Source organism: Martes martes, assembly GCF_963455335.1.
Source record: "Martes martes genome assembly, chromosome: 7".
NCBI lineage: Eukaryota > Metazoa > Chordata > Mammalia > Carnivora > Mustelidae > Martes > Martes martes.
In genome coordinates, this window is record NC_137894.1 from 127,670,903 (window position 1) to 127,695,638 (window position 24,736).

The 24,736-nt window shown below is 42.2% G+C and overlaps 1 protein-coding gene across 1 annotated transcript; it reads left to right on the forward strand.

Moving 5' to 3' along the window:
- Positions 1-5,294: 5,294 nt before the first annotated feature.
- NOXRED1 (NADP dependent oxidoreductase domain containing 1) lies at positions 5,295-24,398 on the forward strand. The gene is made up of 6 exons (XM_080809256.1): positions 5,295-5,458; positions 7,089-7,285; positions 9,106-9,286; positions 9,793-9,944; positions 10,773-10,995; positions 23,633-24,398. The coding sequence occupies exons 1-6, from the start codon at positions 5,304-5,306 to the stop codon at positions 23,808-23,810; spliced, it is 1,086 nt and encodes a 361-aa protein (XP_080665382.1). The 5' UTR covers positions 5,295-5,303; the 3' UTR covers positions 23,811-24,398.
- The last annotated feature ends 338 nt before the right edge of the window (positions 24,399-24,736 follow it).

The following is a 24,736-nucleotide window of genomic DNA, read 5'->3' on the forward strand; positions in this document are numbered from 1 at the left end:
GCATGGGGCTCCCTGCTCAATGGGGAGTCTGCTTTTCTCTCTCTGCTTCTCTCTCCCTCTGCCCTTCCCCACTGCTCACTCACTCTCTCTCTTTCCCCCAAATAAACAAATAAAATCTTTTTTTTTTTTAAGATTTTATTTATTTATTTGACAGAGAGAGAGATCACAAGTAGGCAGAGAAGCAGACAGAGAGAGAGGGGGAAGCAGGCTCCCCGCTGAGCAGAGAGCCGCATGCGGGGCTTGATCCCAGGACCCTGAGATCGTGACCTGGGCCAAAGGCAGAGGCTTAACCCATTGAGCCACCCAGGCGCCCCACCCCAAATAAATAAATAAAATCTTAAAAAACGATGATGACAACGACAACAACAAAAAAGCACAGAGCAGGCTTTAAGGGATGTGGTTCTCAACTGGGGACAATTTTCCCCTCAGGAGACTTGTGTCAAAATCTGGAGATGTGCTGTTGCTACAACCAATGGGTGCTACTAGCTTCTAGTGGGTAGAAGCGGGAACACCTACATCCTACTGTGTAGGACAGCTCACTCCAACAAAGAATCATCCTGCCCAAAATGTCAGTAACACAAGCCTACGTTAAGGTGATCAGACTCCATCTCTTGCTTCTCTGCTTTTTAATTCCAGGTGGCTTCATAGTTTCTTTCCTAATCATCCCTCTTGCTTGAACAGGAGTTTAATTTGCTAAATTGTGCTGAAGTTACTGGCTGATCATCCAGTAAACCATGGTGGCTTTATTTATTAGTATACTATCAGGATTCATTTAGAGAAGCAGAATCATTAGGCATATGCAGTCTGTCTGTATGTGGGATTCATTAGAGTGATTTGACTTTACTCAAGTGTGGGTCTGGTTAAACAGTCTCTGGAAGGTCATTTTCATGTCTGGTGGTAAAGCTGCAGGGCAGGCAGTGGGGAAGGGAAGGTGGATAAAATGTGAGGGAAAGCAAGGACAAGATGGAGCCCAGGAGGATGGACAGGAACCCTTGTCAGTTCTCACTGTCTCCAGTGTTGAGGAAGTGAAAGCCCTACAGCTGGTGGCCTTTGTCGCAGAGCTGACCACAGACCTGGCTCAGGAGTGTGAGAAGCTGTAGGAGGGTCCAGGGGACGTTGTAGCAATTGCTGGTCCAACTGCGGCCTCACACCAACACTGTTGCTAGCAGAGAAAGTACCTGCCCTCACCTTGCAAGCGTCAACACAAACTGCTGTTGCTTCAATCCACCCTTCCAGATCTTGCATAAAAGTCTCTTGGGGCACACACTAACCAAAAACATTCAGGGAAGGGAATTCTGGGAAATGTAGTTCAGCCTAGCCAACTTGCCATGTTACAAAGCCACAATCACTGGATCCCCATTTTTGAGAATGTGTTAGTGAAGGATGGGCTTAGAGTCCACACCTGCACAGGTTCACCAGTGCTGCATGGTCAGGCTGAGTGGGGAGGTTTTGAACTTCTTTTTCCTTCAGGACAATAACATCACATGCAACATAAGGAAGTGTTTTCTCGAACTTGATAAGAACTTCCATACTCTTCATTTCAAGTCCTAAGATTGAGAGTGCATAAGAGCCCTTGTATGATGGTCAACTAATCTTCGACAAAGCAGGAAAGAATATCCAATGGGAAAAAGAAAGTCTAACAAATGGTGTTGGGGAAACTTGACAGCGACATGCAGAAGAATGAAAATGGACCACTTTCTTACACCATATACAAAAATAAATTTGAAATGAATGAAAGACTTAAATGTAAGACAGAAAACGATCAAAATCCTAGAGGAGAAAATAGGCAGCAACCTCTTTGACCTTGGCTGCTGCAGCTTCTGACTAGACCTACCTCTGGAGGCAAGAGAAACAAAAGCAAAAGTGACCTATTGGGACCTCATCAAGATAAGAAGCTTCTGCATAGCAAAGGAAACAACAAAACCAGAAGGCAACCCGTGGAATGGGAGACGATATTTGCAAATGATATGTTGGATAAAGGGTTAGTATCCTAAATCTATAAAGAACTCATCAAACTTAACACCCAAAAAAACAATCCAGTTAAGAAATGGGCTGAAGTGGGATGCCTGGGTGGCTCAGTCAGTTAAGCATCTGCCTTCAGCTCAGGTCATGATCCCAGGGTCCTGGGATCAAGCCGTGCTTCGGGCTCCCTGGGAGCCTCCTCCTTCTGCCTCTGCTGCTCACTCAAAGTAGTATGGAGGTTCCCACTTCTGCTTGCACACGCGCTCTCTCTCTCTGTCTCTCGTCAAATAAAATCTTTTTTAAAAAAAGAGAGAAATGGGGAGAAGACATGAATAGACACTTTGCCAAAGAAGACATCCAGATGGCTAATAGACACATGAAAAAATGCTCAACGTCCCTCATCATCAGGGAAATACAAATCAAACCACAATGAGATACCACCTCCAGCCTGTGAGAATGGCTAAAATTAACAATGGAGGAAACAACAGGTGTTGGTGAGGCTGTGAAGAAAGGGGAAACTTTGTACACTGTTGGTGGGAATGCAAACTGGTACAGGCACTCTAGAAAGTAGTATGGGGTTTCCTCGAAAGTTAAAAATAGAACTACCCTATGGCCCAGCAATTGCACTGCTAGGTATTTATCCAAAGGATATAAAATAAAAAATGCTGATTCAAAGGGGCTTATGCACCCCAATGTTTATAGCAGCATTATCAACAATAGCCAAATTATGGAAAGAGCCCAAATGTCCATCAATTGATGAACAGATAAAGAAGATGGGTATATCTGTTCATATATACACTGTACATGTATATGTATACACATACACACAATAGAGTATTACTCTGATCAAAAAGAATGAAATCTTGCTATTTGTAACAACGTGGATGGAACTAGAATGTATTATGCTAAGCAAAATAAGTCAGAAAAATCAGATGATTTCACTCAAATGTAGAATTTAAGAAACAAATGAACATAGGGGAAGGGAAGGAAAAGGTAGAAACAGAAGGAGACCACCCATAAGAGACTCTTAACTATAGAGAACAGGGTTCCTGGAGTGGAGGTAGGTGGGGGATGGGCTAAATGGCTGATGGGCACTTGAGAGGGTGCTTGTTGGGATGAGCACTGGGTTTGTACATGGGTGATGAATCACTGGATTCTGCTACTGGAAGCAGTGCTGTATGTATGTTAACTAACTTGAATTTAAATTTAAAAAAAAAATTGGGGCTCCTGGGTGGCTCGTTGGGTTGAGCCCCTGCCTTCGGCTCAGGTCCTGGTCTCAGGGTACTGGGATCGAGCCCCGCATCGGGCTCTCTTCTCAGCAGGGAGCCTGCTTCCATTTCTCTCTCTGCCTGCCTCTCTTCCTACTTGTGATCTCTCTCTCTCTCTCTCTCTGTCAAGTAAATAAAATCTTTAAAAAATAATTAAAAAAAAACTTAAAAAGAGCTCTGCTATGAAAGGGATTAGGGAAGCCAGAGGCATGAAAGGTCACATATTATGTGATTCCATTCACATGAGATGTCCAGAAAAGGTAAATCCACAGAGACAAAAAGCAGATTTGTGGTGCCAGGGGCTGAGGAGGGTGGCCAGCAAGTGGGGAGTAACTGATTAATGGTTATAAGGTTTCCTTTCACTGGGAAGATAAAAGTGTTTTGGAACTAGAGGTAGTGGGTGTGAGTGTATTGTGAATTGTTCACTTCTAAATGGCTATGTTATGTGAGTTTCACCTCAATTTTTTTTTTTTAATTTAAAAAGTGGTTTAGAGTGGTGCCTAGCTGGCTCAGTCTGTAGAGGGTCCGACTCTTGATCTCAGGGTCGTAAGTTCAAGCCCCACACATAATGTAGAGATTAAAAAAAAGTGGATTAGGGATTTGAGCAAATTTTGATTTCTGATCTCAGTTTTGCCATTGATATAATAAAATAGAGTTCTGAATATCACTGATTCTTGCCCTGGCTTTACTGAAGTATAATTGTATAAAATTAAAAATTAAAAAATTATATTTAAGGCATACAACATGATGATTTGATATATATTGTGAAATGATTACCAGAGTTAACACATCTGTCATCTCATACAGTTATCTTCTGTGTGTATGTGGTGAGTACATTTAAGATTTCAAGTATGTATTTCAAGTATGTCAATTTCAAGTATATAGTATAATTAACTGTAGTCACTATGGTGTACATTAGATTCCCAGAACTTATGCATCTTATTCATTGGTATCTTGGATACATAAACGAGTTTGAAAAATAACTCCTTGAGTAGTGCTGAGATCTCTATGATATTACAGTCTGGGAAAAATCTAGAAGTCTAGAACCTTCTGTTAGGAAAAGGAGGATCCCATACTTCCCTATTTCTAGTGCTCCTAGAAGTAGTGGAAAGGGGCGCCTGGGTGGCTCAGTCGGTTGAGTGTGTGACTCTTGATTTCAGCTCAGGTCATGATCTCAGGGTTGTGAGATCAAGCCCTGTGTCGGGCTCCGCACTCAGTGGGGAGTCTACTTAAGATTCTCCCCCTCTCCCTCTAATCCTCCCCCCTCAAATAAATAGATAAATCCTTAAAAAGAAAAAAAAAAAAAAAACCTAGTGGAAAGAATTCCTGTCCTCATGAGGGAGGTCTGAAAGCATCTGCGTGGGGCTGGCCCCTTTAAGTCTCAGAGACTGAAGTAATCTGGTAGCTAAGGAGTCATAATGACAACTTTCTTGGGTAATTCTCCCCGGAAATGTAGTTCTTACTCTCCAGGACCAGAAGTACTGAGGAGTAGTGCCACCTTCTCCTCACTTTGGTTGGTGAGAGATCAATGTAAACAGGTTTATATATCTCTGGCTTCCTTTTCTAAAATCCAAATGTCCTTGCCCTAGGCAGGGGACCATGTTAGTTAATTCGGGCTCTTTCCCATCCTTTGGGGAACACAGAGTTTAGTGAAAAGAATTCCTCTGGTGAATTCATGGTGTACATGGCCAATCCTATTTCTAAAGCCTAGGAGAGAGTGGAGAAGGTCCTGGTCCACGAGCATCCATGCCAATACACGAGCATTACTGCTAATGTAAATGCGTCTGTTGAGAAAAGTGCGTGTAGCTATGTGGAGGAACATTACTTTGGATTTTTGTTCAGGTTTTTCATGAATCCAGGTATTCATGAAAAACCTGAACAGACCCATGGGCGGTCAGTGCATGGGAATCCTCCAGGACTCACAGTGCAAGTACAGAGCGTGGGAGGAGAGAGGTGCTGTCAGCCCACCATCACGAGAGCCTGTGACTTGGGCACATGCCCTCCTGCATAGACTTCCAAGACAGGGAGCCAAACTGATTGCTATCTGTCACCGCAGGAGATGGTGGCTTAGAGATGGACATGCTAGGGGACCTTGAGTCCCTGCAGTTTGAGTATGGGATTCAAGAGGAAGATCGCAGCTGGCTGTATTTGGAGGGCCGCTCTCGAGGGCTGATGATCGAGGCCTGTGCCCATGCAACCTTCTTCTGCAAGCTACTGTGTAATTTGAGGTAAGCTAGATCTCCAAGTTCTGGCAGATGGAGAAGAGCCTCACTGAGGAGTATCCAGACAACGTAAACTTTCTATGTTGGAGAATAACTTGGGCAGGGGGTGTGTCCTCCTACCTTTTCCAATCCACAGTCAAACACTACTGGTCCGAAGGCACTGGGAAATGAATACCAGAGTCCCTTGGCTGTGGTTACATAATGCAGCATAGCTTATGATTTCGTTTTGGTGGGTGGATTGGTTAAATGATCATTTCATTCGTTCACCCATTCATGGACCCCCTGGGACCACCAGCTTGTCTTCCACTGCTACCAATGACTAGCTGTCCTGTGGCTGTTGGCTGAAAATGAGGGTGGTTCTTCCTTTCGGGGGCTAAGCTAATGGTGGAATTCTCCCTAACAGGAAAGCCACCTGAAACTTTGGGGTCCTTTTGGTCAGGTGACTTGCGTGAAACCCACGGTACCAATTTGCAAAGAAGCTCAGTCTAGTCCTGCCCTCTGGTATCTCTGTACCATGTGGCTTTGAACATTTAAACAGGAAGTGTCTGAGAACCAAGTATCTAAGCCCAGACTCTTGGATTCTGTAAGCTACTCCTGGAACATTGGTAGCGCCCCCTGCCCCCAAACTATTTTTTTTCTGAAATTAGATCTACTCCTGGATGGTGGGACCAGATCTGAATTGAACATGTTACTGATACAGCAGAGACAAAAAGGGGCGTAATGGTCTGCCGATTGGTTGATGAGAAGACATAAACCTTCTGGTTGCATCCCAGATGAGTGGTGAGAAACCAGAATGTGACATTTCTGGGAGGCATTTTATGGCTTGTGATGTTTATATGGAAACTCCAGAGCTTAAGACTAATTCTAACAGAAGTAGAGAACAGATATAAGATTGTCATATAACAACAGAAAACAATGCCTTATAGATTCAGAGGTCCGACTTTGTTCACCTTGGGCCAAGGAAGCAGATCCAGAACCCACAGTTAAGTGAGCCTCTGGAAAAGAGTGGCCTCAAACCTTTGATCATCCTCCCTTTCTTAGGTTTGTTTTCCCCTAATACCACTTACTTTGATAAATCAGATGTTTGAAAAAAGCTAAGTTCCCTGGTTACTCAGATGTATGCAAAACTAAAATAGCAAACCAGAAAGAGTCGGTTATGTGGTAGGACAGGGGAAATCTTATCATGATGGCAGTGAAAACTGACTGCTGTCCGCACAGGAATCAGGGACAGAGCCGGCCCCCAGAGTCCCAGGGTGCTGCACAGACAGTCGGCTGTTCACAGTGATAGTTCTGAGTCAAACGGTTAAATATTCAGACCTTGTATTTAAGCAGGCAGGGAAATGCACGGTACATGTAACAACCACAACAAAATATGTTCATTTTTAAAAATGTTTTAGACAAGTTTTGATCTCTTGAAGGGGGACACTTTATTTTGTGGCAAATTCACTCAGGGCACGTTTTCTTCCCTGGCAATGCTGGAGAAGTGGCCCCTAACTGGAATGCCTTGTCTCTGGGGCGCTTAACATGCCCCAGGCTGCCACGCGAGGGCGTTGGAGCGCGGAGCATCCGAGGGTCACAGGGAAGAGCTACAGAGCGCACGTGTATTTATTTATGTGTCTGTGTGTTGATTCTCCAGAGAATCGTTCCACAAGAAGCAAACTTCCAGCTGTCTCTCGACTGGCGTGGTTGCTGGCATTCCCAATGATGATGAGCTAAAGGTAGGCATCATTGGAGGCGGCCACCTCGGAAAGCAGCTGGCTCGTGTACTGCTTCAGCTTGTCCCCATCCCTGCTGAGAACCTGAGGATCTCTACTCGGAGGCCAGAGGCCCTGGGTGAGGAGCAGTGTGTGGCAGAGAGGGGCTCGGGTGTTGACGAGGCCATTTTGAAAGCGTCCCTTGAGAAAGGCACCCCTGCACAGAGCATGTTGAGTTCTCTGCTCGCTAGCCCTGAAAAAAGTTAGAAAGATGTGTGTGTGTGTGTGTGTGTGTACGTGTGTGTGTGTGTTTAAAGATTAATTTATTTATTAGAGAGAGAGAGATCATGTGCATGCCAGTGGGGCAGGGTCAGAGGGCAAGTTAGAGAATTTCAAGCAGACTTCCTGCTGAGCACGGAGCCTGAAGCCGGGCTCGATCTCATAATCCTGAGATCATGACCTGAGCCGAAGTCAAGAGTCAGACGCTCAACTGACTGAGCCATCCAGGTGCCCCTTAATCATCATTTTAATATGCCTTTAAAATTTTTTGTTTTAATATATTCTTCATTGATCACTAGAAGAATTGAATATGTTTTATAGCTCTATTTTATTTCTTTTTTTTTTTAGTTCTTTTTATCTAGTTTTTCTGTTGGAGTGCCTGAATTTTTCTTATTAATTTGCAAGCATTCTTTCTCTATTAAACTTAAAAAAAAACTTACCACGTGAGACAAATTTCTTAAATTTCATCAAAAGGACCAGTATAAGTATTTCAATAAGGTACATATATTCTTTGGAAAGCACTATATTTATTAATAATAAAATTACAGTTTTAGAATATCCCTGCATGTTGTGTAAGGAAGAATTCAAGATGCTTAGCACCAGTTTTGTTTTTTTTTTTTAAGATTTTATTTATTTATTTGACAGAGAGAATGAAGAGAGCACGAGCTGTGGTGGGGGTGGGAGAGGGAGAAGCAGGTTGTCCACTCAGCAGGGAGCCCAGTGTGGGGATCATGACCAGAGCCAAAGGCAGACGCTTAACCAGCTGAGCCACCCAGGTGTCCCTTAGCATCAGAGTCTATACACTTTTGAGACCAACCTGTGAAAGAAGAATGGACGTGCATGTTTTCTAAACTCCCTCTTTGTCCCATCCATCTTCCAGGATTGTGAGTGCCCAGATAACATCAGTATCAGATGTTTCATGTTTTCTTGATGGTTAAGAACTCACTTCTCCAATGTCTGTAATACTCTGTTTTCCAACAATCCTTAAAACACACTACTTTATGTGAGTTTACATTTTTATGTTTGAAATCCATATCAGATAAGTACAAATGATTAACTGCCAGTGACTGAAAGCAAATACATGAGTCATCCCATTTCTCTCAACATTTCAAACTATCTTGTTCACAGTAAGTTGCATATACTTTACTGAAACTGTCCGTGTATCTTTCCGACTCCTCCCAGTCTCTGCCCTGTATTCTTCCAATCTCCTCGCCTTTCCCACCAGCTCAAGCCCCGTGATTTCTCAAAATCTGTTTCCTCATCTGTAATATAGGAATAATACCAGTCTCAAAAGGTCCTTGTGAGGATTGCCTTAGATAAGTATGTAAAGTACTTTGTACGCCACCTGGCACATTATAAACCGTCAGTAAATTAGAGCAAGAAGCCTTCTTCCTGATTTTTCTTCTTCCTAAACAAACAAACCTGAAAAATTCTAGCATTTGGTCTAAAAGCAAGATACGGATGAATTACAACCTCAAGCATGGCTCCAGTGACACTAGCTGCTTTGCTAATGGCGTTAGGGCATGGCCCGAATGCTTTAGAAGACGTGAGGAGGGGGTCTCTTTGATTTACGTGGAGACAGGACTCGAGAAAAAGTCGTTATCATCCTCTCCGCACAGCTGATGTTTAGGTCAAACTCCTTTGTACTGTGATCTTTCTTTCTTCCTTTATCCCTCCCAGGTGAGTTCCAGAACCTGGGAATCCAGTGTTTTTACCATAACCCTCATCTGGTGGACTGGGCCAACGTGATATTCCTCTGCTGCCTGCCATCTCAGCTGCCTAATATCTGCCTGGAAATTCAAACCCGCCTCGAAAAAGACTGCATCGTGTACAGCTTCGTAGCTGCCATCCCAATAGCCAGGTACCCTGTTTGCACGGAAGGCGGAAGCAGCTTCCTCTGCAACACCCAGCCGACCTTTCTGATTGTGTCTTCCCCACTTCTCCATAACCAGCCCTTGAGGCTGGAACGTTTTCTTTGATGTGCAAGTGTGTAGAACTGCGATGGGGCATTGCTTCCCTCCGCTTGAAGCTGTCTAGTGTTCCCCTTGCGCATCAATGGGAAGGAAAACCGTCAGTCAACAGCATGAAACGTGGTTGATGGCGTGTGTCAAATATTGTTTTTGTACCCCTGCTGTCTAGCCTAGGGCCCGGTGGGGGACAGCATGTGCTAAGTGTCCAGTAGGCTGCGGAACAATCCGACTAGGAAGCAGTGCCCTCCGATCTGCCTCCCCCACCACGTTTGCCTCCGAGGGGTGCTGTGCAGGGCAGGAAGTCATTGGGGTTGGATGTCATCCAACGCAGGGGATCGTGGGGTGGTTTATGGGAGTCCTGGCTCTGCCCTCCCAGTCTTGGGGGCTTTCCTTTCAGGTTGAAACTCCTACTGAACCACACCAATATCTTGCGGCCTCAGTATCAGTGTGTTGAAGTTTCGGTCAACATCTGGGGGGCCAATAAGGACATCACAGCGGCCCTCCAAGATCCTGTGATTCTTCAGGCCACCTGTCCCTTCAGTTCAGCTGGTAATGGCTCGCCATGTTTGGGGCAGTCTTTTGCAAGTTACTTTCCTCTCGGCCTGGTGCTATTTTATAATCCCAGCGTGTGTGTGCCTGTGAGTGTCTTGGGTGTGTGTGTAGGGGGGCTACAGACTGGACACATTCTCAGCTATTTAGGTTTTTTTGTTTTGTTTTTAAAGATTTTATTTATTTGAGAGAAAGTGAGAGAGAGGGCATAAGCAGGGGGAGGGGCAGAGGGAGAAGCAGGCTCCCCGCTGAGAAGGGGGCCCAACACGGGGCTCCATCCAAAGACCCCAGGATCATGACCTGAGCCAAAGGCAGACACTCAACCAGCTGAGCCACCCAGGCGCCCCCAGCTATCTAAGTTTTGAAAGGGAACAGTTTTGGAGGCGAAAAGCCAGCCTGCTTTAGGGAAAGCAGAGAAGTCTGAGCGTTGTTAAGGCTGAACCAGAAACAGCCAGAGCTAAGAGCCTGTTTAAATAGGAGGATGTGATGTCTGGCCCTAAATGGCTTTTCCCTGCTCTAATCTTGTATTTTCCCTTAAGTCTCTTCTCCTTGATGGAAGGATCATTCTAGAGATTTCTAGAATGCTTTTGCCATTAGCAATGCCTACATTAGTCACACCCGTCCTCCTACGGTAGGGTTAACACACCATTTGTTATAAAGGTCACAGTTAGGGCTCTGGGCTTACAAAGAGGGGTGTTTGCTTATCTTCAGGTTCATATGACCAACCTGTCTTGGAAAAAAGGCGGCTGTTTGCTGGGGTTTGTCCTACATTCTTGGCAAGCCCTTTTGGTGATGCTAACTGGTATTTCCCTCCCCATGAACGTGCAGGGGGAATAACCCTCAATTTCAAGTGGCTGGAGGGAGTGCTGTACACAGTCCTAAACGTCTGCACCACCAGGGACGTGCCTCACTTACAAGCGCTGCAGCTGCTGAACCAGCTGCTCCTCTCTGTGCACTCGGCAGCCTGTGGGCAGGATGGGGCGTCTTGCCCCACGCTCGAGTTACGTGATCTCGTCAGCCAAGTCTACAGCAAGAACCTGCCTCAGCGGAGGTAAGGCCTCAGACGGTTGGTTACTCTAATTCCGGCCACACTGTTATGGCAGGTGCTTTGTTCTCTTTTTTCCTCTAATGTAATCTTTATTTCTTTTTTTCTCTCATGTAATCTTTAAAATTTTATAAAAATAATACATTCTTGGGTTTTTTTTTAAAGGTTTTATTTATTTGAGGGAGAAAGAAGAGAGAGAGTGCATGAGCAGAGGGGAGGGGCAGAGGGAGAGGGAGAAGCAGACTTCCCACCGAGCAGGGAGCCGGATGCGGATGCGGATGTGTGGCTCGATCCCAGGACCCAGAGACTATAAACTGAGCTGAAGGCAGATGCTTAACCAACAGAGCCACCCAGGTGCCCCGAAATAATATATTCTTGTAAAAATTCCTACTAGTGGAAAAGTGAAAGCTCTCCTTGGCTTTCCAAACACCATTTCATATGGTTTTTATATTTTGTCTTTTTAATCTATGCATTTGCAAACATATATTTATGTTGTCATGATATTGTAACATGTATGCATATCTATATACATTTCAGAAACATGGAGACTATGTATACTGATTTTCACTTGCTATGTTATAGACACTGTTCTATGTCAGTACAATCATATCTACTTCATTTATGAGCAACTGCATAGGTTATCTGTTGGGTACATTATTTCATTAGATTTATTCATCTTATTTCTTCTTCTTTTTTTTTTTTTAAGATTTTGTTCATTTATTTGACAGAGATCACAAGTAGGCAGAGAGGCAGACAGAGAGAGAGGGAGAGGCAGGCTCCCTGCTGAGCAGAGACCCCCCAATGCAGGGCTCAATCCCAGGATCCTGGGATCATGACCTGAGCCGAAGGCAGAGGCTTTAACCCACTGAGCCACCTAGGCCCCCCTCTTCTTCTTTTTTTTAAAGATTGATTTATTTATTTGATAGAGAGGCAGTGAGAGGGAAAACAAGCAGGGGGAGTGGGAGAAGCAGGCTTCCTGCTGAGCAGGGAGCCTGATGTGGGACTCGATCCCAGGACGCTGGGATCATGACCGGAGCTGAAGGCAGACACTTAACCAACTGAGCCACCCAGGCGCCTGATCTTATTTCTTCTTGATGGTGATGTAGTTTTCCCGTGCCCCAAATTCTGAATGTGGGCTCCAACTAAATATTCTTTTTTTTTAAAAAAGGTTTTATTTATTTATTTGACAGAGAGAAATCACAAGTAGGCAGAGAAGCAGGTGGGGGGGGGGGCGGGAGCAGGCTCCCCACCAAGCAGAGAGCCCGATGCGGGAATCGATCCCAGGATCCTGAGATCACGACCGGAGCTGAAGGCAGAGGCTCAACCCACTGAGCCACCCAGGCGCCCCACAAAGATCCCAATGTGGGGCTCAATCCCAGGACCCTGAGAACATGACCTGAGCCAGAGGCAGAGGCTTAATCCACTGAGCCACCCAGGTGCCCCTCTTTTTTTTTTTTTTTTTAAGATTTTATTTATTTGTCAGAGAGAGAGCAGAAGCAGGGGAGCAACAGGCAGAGCAGGCAGAGGGAGAAGCAGGCTCCCTGGTGAGCAGGGAGCCCAATGTAGGACTTGATCTCAGGACCCCAGGATCATGACCCAAGCCAAAGGCAGATGCTCAACCGACTGAGCCACCCAGGCATCCTACAACTAAATATTCTTATACTTACTTTGCGCACTTATACCAGTATTTCTGTTGGACGAATATCTAAAAGAATATTTTAGAAGAATATTTCTGGGTCAGAGGTGATATATATTTTATGTTTGATAGGTATTTCCGAATTGCTTATCAAAAACATGGTGTCTATTCACATTCCCACCAGTACTGTGTGAGTGTGCCGTTTCTCTATAGCTTGATTACTTGATCAATCTGTTTAACCTTTGATAATCTAATAGGGAAAATTTTTTGCCCTTGTTACCAGTGACCTCCATGCCACTAAATTCACTGGATACTTTTATTTATTTTAAGATCTTATTTTATTTTATTTATTTTATTTATTTTTAGAGAGAGAGAGAGAGAGTGCGCACGCGCACATCAGTGAGGGAAGGAGCAGACGGACAGGGAGAAAAGTCCCAAGCAGACTCCCTACTGAGTGCAGAGCCTGATGCAGGGCTCAATCTCATAATCCTGAGATCATGACCTGAGCTGAAATCAAGACTTAGATGTTCAAATGACAGAGCCCCCTACCCACCCCCAGGTGCCCCCACTGGATGCTTTTTAATCCTTTTCTTCCTTGGCTGTTGAATATTCCATCCTTCTTGAAGCAATCTCTTCTCTTGACTTTCATGATAACCTCACATTCTCCTCATTTTATTCGTGTCTCTCTAGCCCCTCCTTTGCCAACAGCTCCTCTTCTGCCTCATCCTGTCTCTGGGAGTCTCCAGGGCTCAGTCCTAGGCCTTCTTTGCTTGTCATCCTGCACTTCGTTCATGGGTGCTCACCACTTCGGGGACTTAGGCTGCCATCTTTCCATGGACAGCACATGACTCTGTATCTCTACCCTAGATGTCAGCTTGAAACCCAGGAAAGTTTGTGGTCACCATCTCCCTTCAAACTTGACGAGTCCGGTAGCATGCCTGCTGTCATACCTGCTCTGCTGGTGTTTCCTGCCTAAATACATGCTCCTTGCCAAGTTGTTCAAGCCAGAACCTTGCAAGTAATCCTAGATTCTCGCTTACCTTTTATATTCTAATCAATCACCAGCAGCCTGTGAGGCACTTTCTGTTGGGGGATTTTCCTTCCCCCTTAGCCTGCGATTCCTTTCTCTCTCTTGCCTTGGATCTCTTTTCCTGGATCCCTCTTCCTCGGGCATGGTTATTTTCTTTCATAGTGGTTGATCATATCCTCCAGTAGCTTCCTTACAAAAGAATGCATAGGAAGTAACTTAAAGAGACTATGTCTGAAAATGTTTTTACTTTAACATAATATTTTACTGAGAACATAGCTAGGTATAGAACTCTAGGTTAGAAGTGATTTTCCTCGGAATTTTAAAGGCATTGCTTCATTGTCTTACAGACAAGTTGCTGTTGAGAGGAACAGTGCCATTCTAACTCTTGAATTCATCCTTTGAAATCTGTTTCTTTTCTCTTTGAAAACATACAGGATCTTTTGACCTTAGTATCCTGAAATTTTATGATGCGTAATAATGTGTATCTATTTTATTTTTGATGTGGATCTCTTTTAACTCACTGTGTTGGGCACAGGGTGAGCCTTTCCTTTTTTCCCTCCCTTAATTTAAAAAATTTTGTGAAATCTAACTCATACACAGAAAAGTACATATCCCATAAATACATAAATACCCAGTTTAATTAACCATTGTAAAGGAAATACCCATGTAACTGATACCCATAAAAGAAACAGAACATAAAGTAGTCCTTTTTAATCTGAGTGTCATGTTCTCCAATTCTCTCCAATCATGTCTTTGATAATTTTGTCTCCTTTCCTGTTTTCTTTCTTTCTTTTTCTAAATATTTTATTAGTTCACTGTTGAACCCCCTGGACTGGTACTCTGATTTTCTTTATCTTTCCTACCTTCTTTTTTTTAATTTAAAGATTTTATTTTGTTTATTTATTTGACAAAGATCGCAAGTAGGCGGAGAGGCAGGCAGAGAGAGAGGGGGAAGCAGGCTCCCTCCTAAGCAGAGAGCCCGATGCGGGGCTCGATCCCAGGACCCTGGGATCATGACCTGAGCCGAAGGCAGAGGTTTAACCCACTGAGCCACCCAGGCACCCCTATCTTTCCTACTTTTTAAAAAAGATTTTATTTATTTATTAGAGAGAGCACAAGCGGTGGGGAGGGGCAAAGGGAGAGGGAGAAGCAAACTCCCTGCTGAGCAGAGTTTTCAACATAGGGCTGGATTCCACAACCCCAAGACTATGACCCAAGCTAAAACCAAGAGTTGGAAGCAAACTCCCTGCTGAGCAGAGTTTTCAACATAGGGCTGGATTCCACAACCCCAAGACTATGACCCAAGCTAAAACCAAGAGTTGGATGCCTAACTGACTGAGCCACCCAAGTGCCCCAATTTTGAGTATTTTTTGATTTTTTTTAATCTCCTTTTTTAAAGACTTTATCCATTTATTTGACAGGCAGTGAGAGACGGAATACAAACAGGGGGAGTTGGAGAGGGAGAAGCAGCAGACGCCTCTCTGAGCAGGGAACCCCATGCAGGGCTCGATTCCAGGATGCTGAGATCATGACCCGCGCTGAAGGCAGATGCCCAAGAAATGAGCCACCCAGGCTCCCCTTCTTATTTTTTTTTTAATATTTTATTTCTTTATTTGAGAGAGAGTGAAAGTGTGAGAGGTCACAGAGGAAGGGGGAGGAGCGGATTGCCACTGAGCAGAGAGCCTGAGAGCCCGATTCAGGGCTCGATCCCAGGACCCTGAGATCATGACCTGAGCAGAAGGCAGAGGATTAAGCAGGGGCCCCTATTTTGAATATTTTCAAAGATTTTTTTAAAAGTCTCCAAATATTCCTTTTTTATATGGCATCCTGTTGTGTTTTCACTATGCAATACCATCTCTTATCCCTTTGAGAATGTAAATGAGAACGAGTGTTTTTCTTCTGTGAGGAGTCTGTCTCCCTCAGGTTGTTCTCTGATCATTTGTTTTGGTCTCTATCTTTCATCTGCAAAGCTTTTTTATATGGAGAACTCTGTCTGCTCATATTTCAGATCCCAGCACTAGAAAGTTGCTTGGAAACTCTGAAGTCAAATGTTCTACCCCCAAGCTATACCCTTTTGGAAACTCTGTTTGTGCTAGTGTGGTCTTTACTACAGAATGATTTGATCAGCCGTTTCCTCGGAAAACCTTGAATATTGATATTGTTAAGTCTTTGGGACCCGACTTGGGGAAAGAGAGCTGTGTATGTGTGGAAGAAGAGGGGTGGTCTTAATCTCAGGAAACAAACTAAAGGCTGCTGGAGTGGAGGGGGGTGAGAGGGATGGGTGTCTCGGGGATAGACATTGGGGAGGGTATGTGCTATGGTGAGTGCTGTGAATTGTGTAAGGCTGATGAGTCACAGACCGGCACCCCTGAAACAAATAATATAACAAATATATGTTAATAAAAATTAATTAATATATTAAAAATTAAAAAGAAGAGGGTGGTCCTATCACTAGATTTTTTTTAAACTTTTTCCCCCTATATTTAGCAAATCCTTTCCTTCAATAGTGCCTACCGTCCCCCTGTCCAGGGACCCTCTAGTTAACCCTTCCAGAGAATAAATCTTCTGTTGGGGAGGAGGAGGCTCAGTCTCCTGACTGTACAGCATTGGGTAGGGGGCTGGAAGGGCCTCTCTCCATTTTAAGATTTTTTTGGTAAAGATTTTATTTATTTATTTGACACAGAGAGAGAGACAGTGAGAGCAGGAACACGGGCAGGGGGAGTGGGAGAGGGAGAAGCAGGCTTCCCGCCAAACAGGGAGCCCAATGTGGGGCTCGATCCCAGGACCCCGATCATGACCTGAGCTGAAGGCAGATGCCCAATGACTGAGCCAACCAGGTGTCCCTCCTTTTTAAGATTTTCAACCCATCATCCTATTCTTAGTCCCATTCGCTCCCGCTTCCTGATGTACTTCTTGAGTCTTTCATAGGTTCTGTGATGTAAATGGACTGTGTCTTGGTTTTCCCTATTGCTGACTTCAGATTCAGCTTAGTGTTACCATTTGTCCATATTTTTTCCAGCTTCCAACTTGCTGCTCTCGTGTTCATCTTATTCTCATTTTATATTCTTCGCCTATTTTTCTTTTGGATCATTTGCTTTTATTTATTGTTTTATAAAAGGTTTTTAGTAGGAATATGTTATGTATATTGGAAATAATTTTCATATTTCTCTTACTTTTTGGTAAATTTTGCTGTTTAGGGATTCTAATTTTTATAGTCAAAATTGTTAAATTACTTCATGACTTTAGGGTTTCAAGTCATACTTATTAAGAACCTCTTCATCCTAAGATATTCTATATTTTCTTCTAGTAATTTATTTTTAAAATATTTAAATCTTTAATCAGTTTGGGAGTTTTAATATCTTCTATTAATTTTGGAAAGCCAATTGTCCTAACATTATTTATAGAGTAGCCATTTCTTTTCCTACCAATTTGAAATAAGATTTTTATCATTTGCTAAACTGCAAGATATTCGTGGGTATATTTTTGGACTGTATTCTGAACTGTGGACCTATTTTTCTATTCCCATGCTATGCTTAATTACTGTAATATGTATCTATATTTTGGTATCTGTAGACCAAGTCCTCTTTAATATTATTTTCTAGAATCTTAATCCTTCTTACACATCTATTCTTCATATGAATTTTTTTAAAGATTTTATTTATTTATGTGACAGAGAGAGAGAGAGATCACAAGTAGGCAGGGAGACAGGTAGAGACAGAGAGCAGGAAACAGGCTCCCTGCTGAGCAGAGAGACCGATGTGGGGCTGGATCCCAGGACCCTGAGATTATGACCTGAGCTGAAGGCAGAGGCTTAACCCACTGAACCACCCAGGCACCCCTCCTCATGTGAATTTTTAAAAAAATATTTTATTTATTTATTTGGGAGAGAAACAGCATGAAGGGGGGAGGGCCAGAGGGAGAGGGACAAGGCAACTCCCCACTAAGCATGGAGCCTGACTCCGGGCTGGATCCCAGGACCCCAAGATCATGACTTGAGCTGAAGTCAGACAGTTAACTGAGTCACCCTGCCGCCCCCTTCATGTGAGTTTTTTAAAAATAACCTGAAAATTTAGAAAATTAGCAAGTGCTTGTAGTAAACAAGGTATTAACTAAAATGTACCAAACAGAAAGTGAAAGTACCACCCTCAGATCCCACTCTCCAGAGGTAACTACTATTAATATATGCTGTGATAAATGAACTGAAAATGGACTATGTTTTTAATGTTAAATCACTGAGTAGGATGTTTGCTCTTGGCTTCTGGCACTATTTGTCAAGTTGAAAATGAAGGAGGAGTGATAGAATATCATCCTTTTGCAACCTCTAATGAAACAATCTGGGCAACATTAGGTGAAAAGTTGATGGGGGAACTTCATAATGAGTAGATCAGCCTGAGTCTGTTAATCAGTGTTAACACTGCAGAAGGAGAGACATTGGGTTACTGGATAAAAATAGACATGAATTTAAAAAAATAGACACAGACGAGATATTATTATAAAAAAAAAGTCAAATCGAATTTGATCAGGTCTATAGATATAAATTCAAGAATCAGGAAAGTGTTAAATGACCAGGAGATCTAATCAGCAAAACCCAGAATACGGGAAACTTTAGAGGCAAAACAACCGAATTTCTTCAACAAATAAACTGCAAGAGAAAAAAAAAGAGGAAGGGGAAATCAAAGGTTAAAACAAAAAGACTTAAAAGTCACATGAACCAGGGCGCCTGGGTGGCTCAGTGGGTTAAAGCCTTTGCCTTCGGCTCAGGGCATGATCCCAGGGTGCTGGGATCGAGCCCCGCATCAGGCTCTCTGCTCTGCAGGGATCCTGCTTCCCCCTCTCTCTCTGCCTGCCTCTCTGCCTACTTGTGATCTCTGTCTGTGAAATAAATAAGTAAAATCTTAAAAAAAAAAAAAAGTCACATGAACCTGGTGTCTGGGTGGCTCAGGTGGTTAAGGGTCTGCCTTTGACTCAGGTCATGGTCTCAGGGTCCTCAGATCTAGCCCGGCATTGGGCTTCCTGCTCAGCAGGGAGTCTGATTCTCCCTCTGTCTCTTCCAACAACCCCTCTGCTGTGTGTGCATGCTCTCTCTCTCTTTCTCTCAAATAAATACATAAAATCTTTAAAAAAGAAAAAAGTCACATTAACCAAAATGTATATGTAGACTGGGTTTCATATCTCTCCCTTCCTTTAATTAATATAAAAATAACATAAATACATTTCCTAATATTAAGCTTTCATTGCATTCTTAAACTCTACTTAGTGATACACTTCCAAATCTGTTTTGCTTGTATTTTATTTAAGACATTGACATCATACTCAAAAATAAAATTGGTCTGTCGTTTTCAAATTTGGTATCAACATTGTGTTAACCTTACAGAATTATGAAGCCTTTATGTTCTGGAACAGAACAGAGAAATTATAGATTTCTTGAAGATTTGACAGAACTTTACCGTAGATCTCTGTGGTCCAAATATCTTGCAGGGGAAGTTGCTATTTGACTGTCTTTTCAGTTTTTCCAGTTTATGATCTGTTCGGGTTTACTACTTTTTGAGTCAACTTTGGTAATTGGTATTTTTCTAACAGAAATATTTCATTTTTATCTGGATTTCAAATTTGATGGCCCATGATGGTACTTGTATTTTTAAAATCTCATCAGATTATATCTTATTTTGTATTTCTGAGATTGTATATGTTTTAATTTTTTTCTTGGTTAAATTTGCTAGCAGTTTGTTTATTTTATTGATTTTTAAAAATAATCAGTTTATAGTTATATTTATTCTACTGGTCAACTTTTTAATTCAAGTATTTCTATTTTTATCTTTAATAATTTGTTTCTCTTTTCTTTTGTGTTATTTTGTGGCTCTTTTCTTAGCTTCTTGAATATTTATGGTTCATTTCATTTCAGTCACATTATTATAAAAATAGTAAGAGCTAAGAATGCTCATCTAGCCTCTTCAGCTCTGTGCTATTTTGGTCTTTAAAATAACCATGACCTTGTTGGGCACAAAGTTCCTGTGTTATTCAAATCCATTATATCCTTGCTACTCAGACTAGCTGGGATCCGTGTCATCATCTGGGAATTTGTTTAGAAACACAGAATCTGGGGCCCCACCCCAGTTATATGAAATCAGAATCTGCATTTTTACAAAATCCCAAGTGATAACTACATTAAAGTTGGGAAAGTGCTATTTTACTTTCTTTTTCATCAGATGATTTGTTAGAATGAGAAGCATGACATACTAGTTTTTCCACTCTGATCGTAGTGGCTCACATTCTCTTTATATTTCTAACAATCTTTGTCAAGTTTGAAGCCATATCATCTGACGGAAAAAAGTTCCTAACTTTAATGTCCTCCCGGTGAATCGTACTTTTTTTTCCCCCCAACACTTGTTTAACTTTTTTTAAACGCTTGTTTTACTTTCTGTTTTCTTTTAAGATTTTATTTACTTGACAAAGACACAGCGAAGAGAGGGAACACAGGCAGGGGGAGTGGGGGAGGGAGAAGCAGGCTTCCCACTGAGCAGGGAGCTTGATGCGGGCTCAATCCCAGGACCCTGGGATCATGACCTGAGCCAAAGGCAGAGGCTTAACAACTGAGCCACCCAGGCGCGCCATTAACTTTTTTCTTCTTTCTTTCTTTTTTTTTTTTTTTAAGATTGTATCCATTTATTTTTGTGTGAGAGAGAGAGCATGAGGTGGGGCAGGGAGGGAGCAGAGGGAAAAGCGGGGAGCCCAGCACAGGGCTCCATCCCAGGACCCTGTGATCACAACCTGAGCTGAAGGCAGCCGCTTAACCCACTGAGCCACCCAGGTACCCCTAAATGAATAATCGTTAAAAAATAAATAGGTTGGGGCGCCTGGGTGGCTCAATGGGTTGGGGCCTCTGCCTCCTGCTTGGGTCATGATCCCAGAGTCCTGGGATCTGGCCCCGCATCGGGCTCTCTGCTCAGTGGGGAGCCTGCTTCCCCCTCTCTCTCTGCCTGCCTCTCTGCCTACTTGTGATCGTTGTCTGTCAAATAAATAAATAAAATCTTTAAAAAAAATAAATAGGTAAAAGATTTATTTATTTTAGAGAGCAAGCAGGGGGAGGGGCAGAGGGAAAGGGTGAGAGAGATCCTCACGCAGAGTCTGCACTAAACACAGAGCGTGACTTGGGGCTCAATCCTAGGACCCAGAGATCATGACCTGAGTGGAAAGCATGAGTCTGCTGCTCAACTGACTGAACCACCCAGGCACCCCCCAAAAAACTTTTGAGATAATTGTGGACTCACGTGAAGTTTTTTTTTTTAAGTCGTTTCAGTGGTAGAATTTAGTGATTCATCAGTTGCATATAATACCCAGTGCTCATTACATCAAGTGCCCTCCTTAATGCCCATCAGCCAAATATCCCTTCCCCCCACCCACCTCCCCTCCAGCAACCCTCAGTTTGTTTCCTAGAGTTCGATGTCTTTTATGGTTTGCCTCCCTCTCAACTTTCATCTTATTTTTTGTTTCCCCTATGTTCATTTTGTTTCTTAAGTTCCACATATGAGTGAAATCCTTCACATGCAGTTTTTAAAAATAATTCAAAGAAATTCCATGTACCCAATTATCTACTTCCCTCCAACGGTACACATTTTAGTACAAATATCTCTACATGGATATGATAAAGCTATGATAGAATGCTACAAGCAGGATAATGCCACCGATATAGTCAGGACCTAGAACTGGTCTGTCACTGAGTGACCCCTCATCTTGGCCATCTCCTCGTCAACCTGGCAATTGTTAATTTGTTTTTCATTTCCATATTTTGTGATTTCCAGAATGTTACATAAATGGAATCAAGGAGTATGTACCCTTTGGGATTGACCTTTTTCATTCAGCAAATTCTCTGGACATTCACCCAAGTTGCTGTGTGTATTAATTGTTCATTCCTTCTTATTGCTGAGGAGTATTTGTAGCATGGATGTACCATACTTTAATCATTCATCTGTTGAAGGACTCCAGAGCGGTTTCCAGGTTTTGGCTGTTTTGTTTTTGTCTTTTCTCTTTCAGTTTTTGGCTATTAGGAATAAAGTTGCTATGAACATTCATGTACAGATTTTTTGTAAACATCATTTTTCATTTCTCTGGGACGGATGCTCATGATTACAATTCCTAGGTCATTTGGTAGTTGTATGCTTTTTGTTTGTTTTGTTTTTAAGACACAGCCAAACTGTTTTTCAGAGTGGTTGTACTGTTTTACATTATTACTAGCAATGTATGATCCAGTTTCTCTACATTCTCACCAGCACTTGGTGTTGTCATTTTTATTTTACCATTACATTTGTAGATTAATTTGTGGACAAGTGACATCTTTCTTATGTTGAGTTTTCCCACCCATGAACACAGTATGTTTCTCCATTTATTTAGATCTTCTTAATCTCATCAGCATTTTGTAATTTTCAGTATACAAGTCTTTTTTTTTTTTTATAAAGTTTTATTTATTTGGGAGAGAGAGCACAAACATGAGCAGGAGGAGCAAGAGGGAGGGAGAGGAAATCTCAGGCAAACTCTGTCCTGAGCACAGAGCCAGATGCCAGTCTCAATCTCATGACCCTGAGATCATGACCTGAGTCAAAATCAAGAGTTCGCCACTTAACCAACTGTGCCACCCAGGTACTTTAGTATGCAAGTCTTACACATGTTTTGTTAGATTTATATCCAAGTATTCCTTTTGTGTATGTGTGAATGGAACTGCATTTTTAATTATAGTGCTCAAGTGTATGTGTGTGTGTGTGTGTGTGTGTGTATATATATATATATATAAAATTGGGTTTTGTATTGTTTGTTTCCTGTGATTTTGCTAAACTCATTTATTAGTTCTGGGAAATTCTTTTTGTAGATTCCTTGGGATTTTCCACATAATCATGTCATCTATAAATAGAGACAGATCATTTTTTCTCCAATCTGTATGCTGTTTTTCCCTTTTCTTGCCTTATTCCATTGTCTACAACTTCCAGTATATGTTAAATAAGGGGGGTGAGAACAGATATCCTTGCTTTTACTCTGATCTTTTCAACACTGTAACAACCTTATGTCTTAATACTTTTTAACTTGAATTGATTTAACTTGAGTTATACTTAAAGTTGCTGTTCTCATTTGCATATTTACTTCTACTTCTTTTCCTATAAAATTGAAGAAGATATCTTAAAAGAAATGAGATATTTTCTATTCTTTAAAAGATTTATTTATTTTAAAGAGAGATAGAGAGAGAGAGAGAGAGAGAGAGAGAGAGTGCGAACACTGGGGGAGGGGCAAAGGGAGAGGGAAAGAAACCTAAGCAGACTCTGCACTGGGCATGGAGTCCTATGTAGTGCTCAAGCTCATGACCCTGAGATCAAAACCTGAGCAGAAACCAAGAGTCAGACACTTAACTGACTGCACCACTCAGGTCCTCCAGATCTTTTATATTCCTAATGCCCATGATACTCTTATGTATCTATGTCTTTCTTTTTCTTTTTTTTTAGAGAGTGTGTGCATGCAAGCAGAGGGGAGAGGGAAAGGGAGAGAGAGAATCTTAAGCAGGCTCCACATCCAGCACAGTGCCTGACATGGGGCTTGATCCATGACCCTGATATCATGAGTTGAGCCCAAATCAAGAATTCAATGCTTAACCCACTGAGTCATCCAGGTGCCCCTTATGTATTCTATTTCTAAATTTAAGGGACAAATACTGAAAAGAATGTCAATGTCATTGTTATAATCATTCTTTAATTATGAATTTCCTCCCAAATGCACTTAGAAAAATGTACTTAAACGTGCAAAATGCATCACAAGTACAATTAAATCCACATAGCGAAAAGCCGCAGCTGAATGTTTATGAATTTTAATTAGTTTGATGTAGAAAATAAAGAACCTTATTTCCAAATGTTGGAAAACTTTAAAGGAAATGTTTAACAGCCAAATCAGATGTATTAAACAGACATAAGAAAATAACAGTATTTTTTTTTTCACCCCAGGCCTTTCCCCTGGTTTGATCTGACTGCTGTGCAACTCAAGGAAACTCCCTTTAGTCAGCATCTCTCAGCCAGTCCTGCTCTCCAGGACCACCTTACCTATCGATACTGTGATTCATTTGGTATCTCCCTAACCAAAGAACAGCAGCCGGCGGCTTCCACGGACTCTGCCTCTCAGTAAGAGAAGAGACCTCGGGAATCAGAATTTTTTCCCCTCCACAATGCTTGCACTCTGATTATCACAATTGTCACTGGGAGTCCTGTGAGTGTATTGTGTTTGCCACATATTTGGGCATTGAGGAATTAGAAAATGGTACTAATTATTCTTTAACATATAGAATAAAATGAGGTCTTTTATATCAGTATAGTTGGGTATGTCTGGCTTTTGGAAGCAACCAAATGAAACCATAACCTGACACACTTACGTTGCTTCCCTAGGAATATAAATTATCTTTCTTCTAAAAGCTAAATTCAAGAAGTTAAGTCATTATTAGACAATACATACTGCGGCTTGTTTTCCTATAGCAGTGTGTAGCTGACAAATGATACGCCTTGATTTTCCTACCATTTTGGATAAAGAAGTAAAATGTGGTAAATGATCTTAATTAAATTATGACTCATTTCATGCTTATTTCAGCTATACATGACTGCCCTGGAACTATCTTATTTAAAACTGTTCTCATTTAAACCATTTTATTTTTATTTTTAAATAGATAAGAAAGTACTGCTTGACAAAGAAAAAAATAGCTCATCTCAAATTATGGGACACTTGGAGTCAGAACCCTTTCCTCTGAGATCTCTTTAGGCAATTAACACAGGAATGCTTCCCGATGGTACCCTAGCTGCCCCTCACTGACCGATTTAAACCACTTTAAACCACAAAACCATTTTTATAAACAGTTGGCATTTATATTAAATGGCTAAAAATAATTTTGCAAAATAGAGATCTTATCCCTACAGTGCAAAGTGATTCCCTTTATGTTTTGCAAATATTTTGTCAGTGATAGGAGAAGACAACAGAGATGAAGTGACCGTGAGGGCAAGGACGATGACGCTGACTCTGTACTGCCATTGAGCAGAACCACTGTTTGCTAAACGCGGAAGTGC

Coding starts and splice junctions, on each gene's coding strand:
- NOXRED1 (XM_080809256.1), top strand. CDS start 5,304: ATGGACATGCTAGGGGACCTTGAGTCCCTGCAGTTTGAGTATGGGATT. Junction 5,459..7,088: donor AAGCTACTGTGTAATTTGAG/GTAAGCTAGATC, acceptor TTGATTCTCCAG/AGAATCGTTCCACAAGAAGC. Junction 9,287..9,792: donor GCTGCCATCCCAATAGCCAG/GTACCCTGTTTG, acceptor CTTTCCTTTCAG/GTTGAAACTCCTACTGAACC.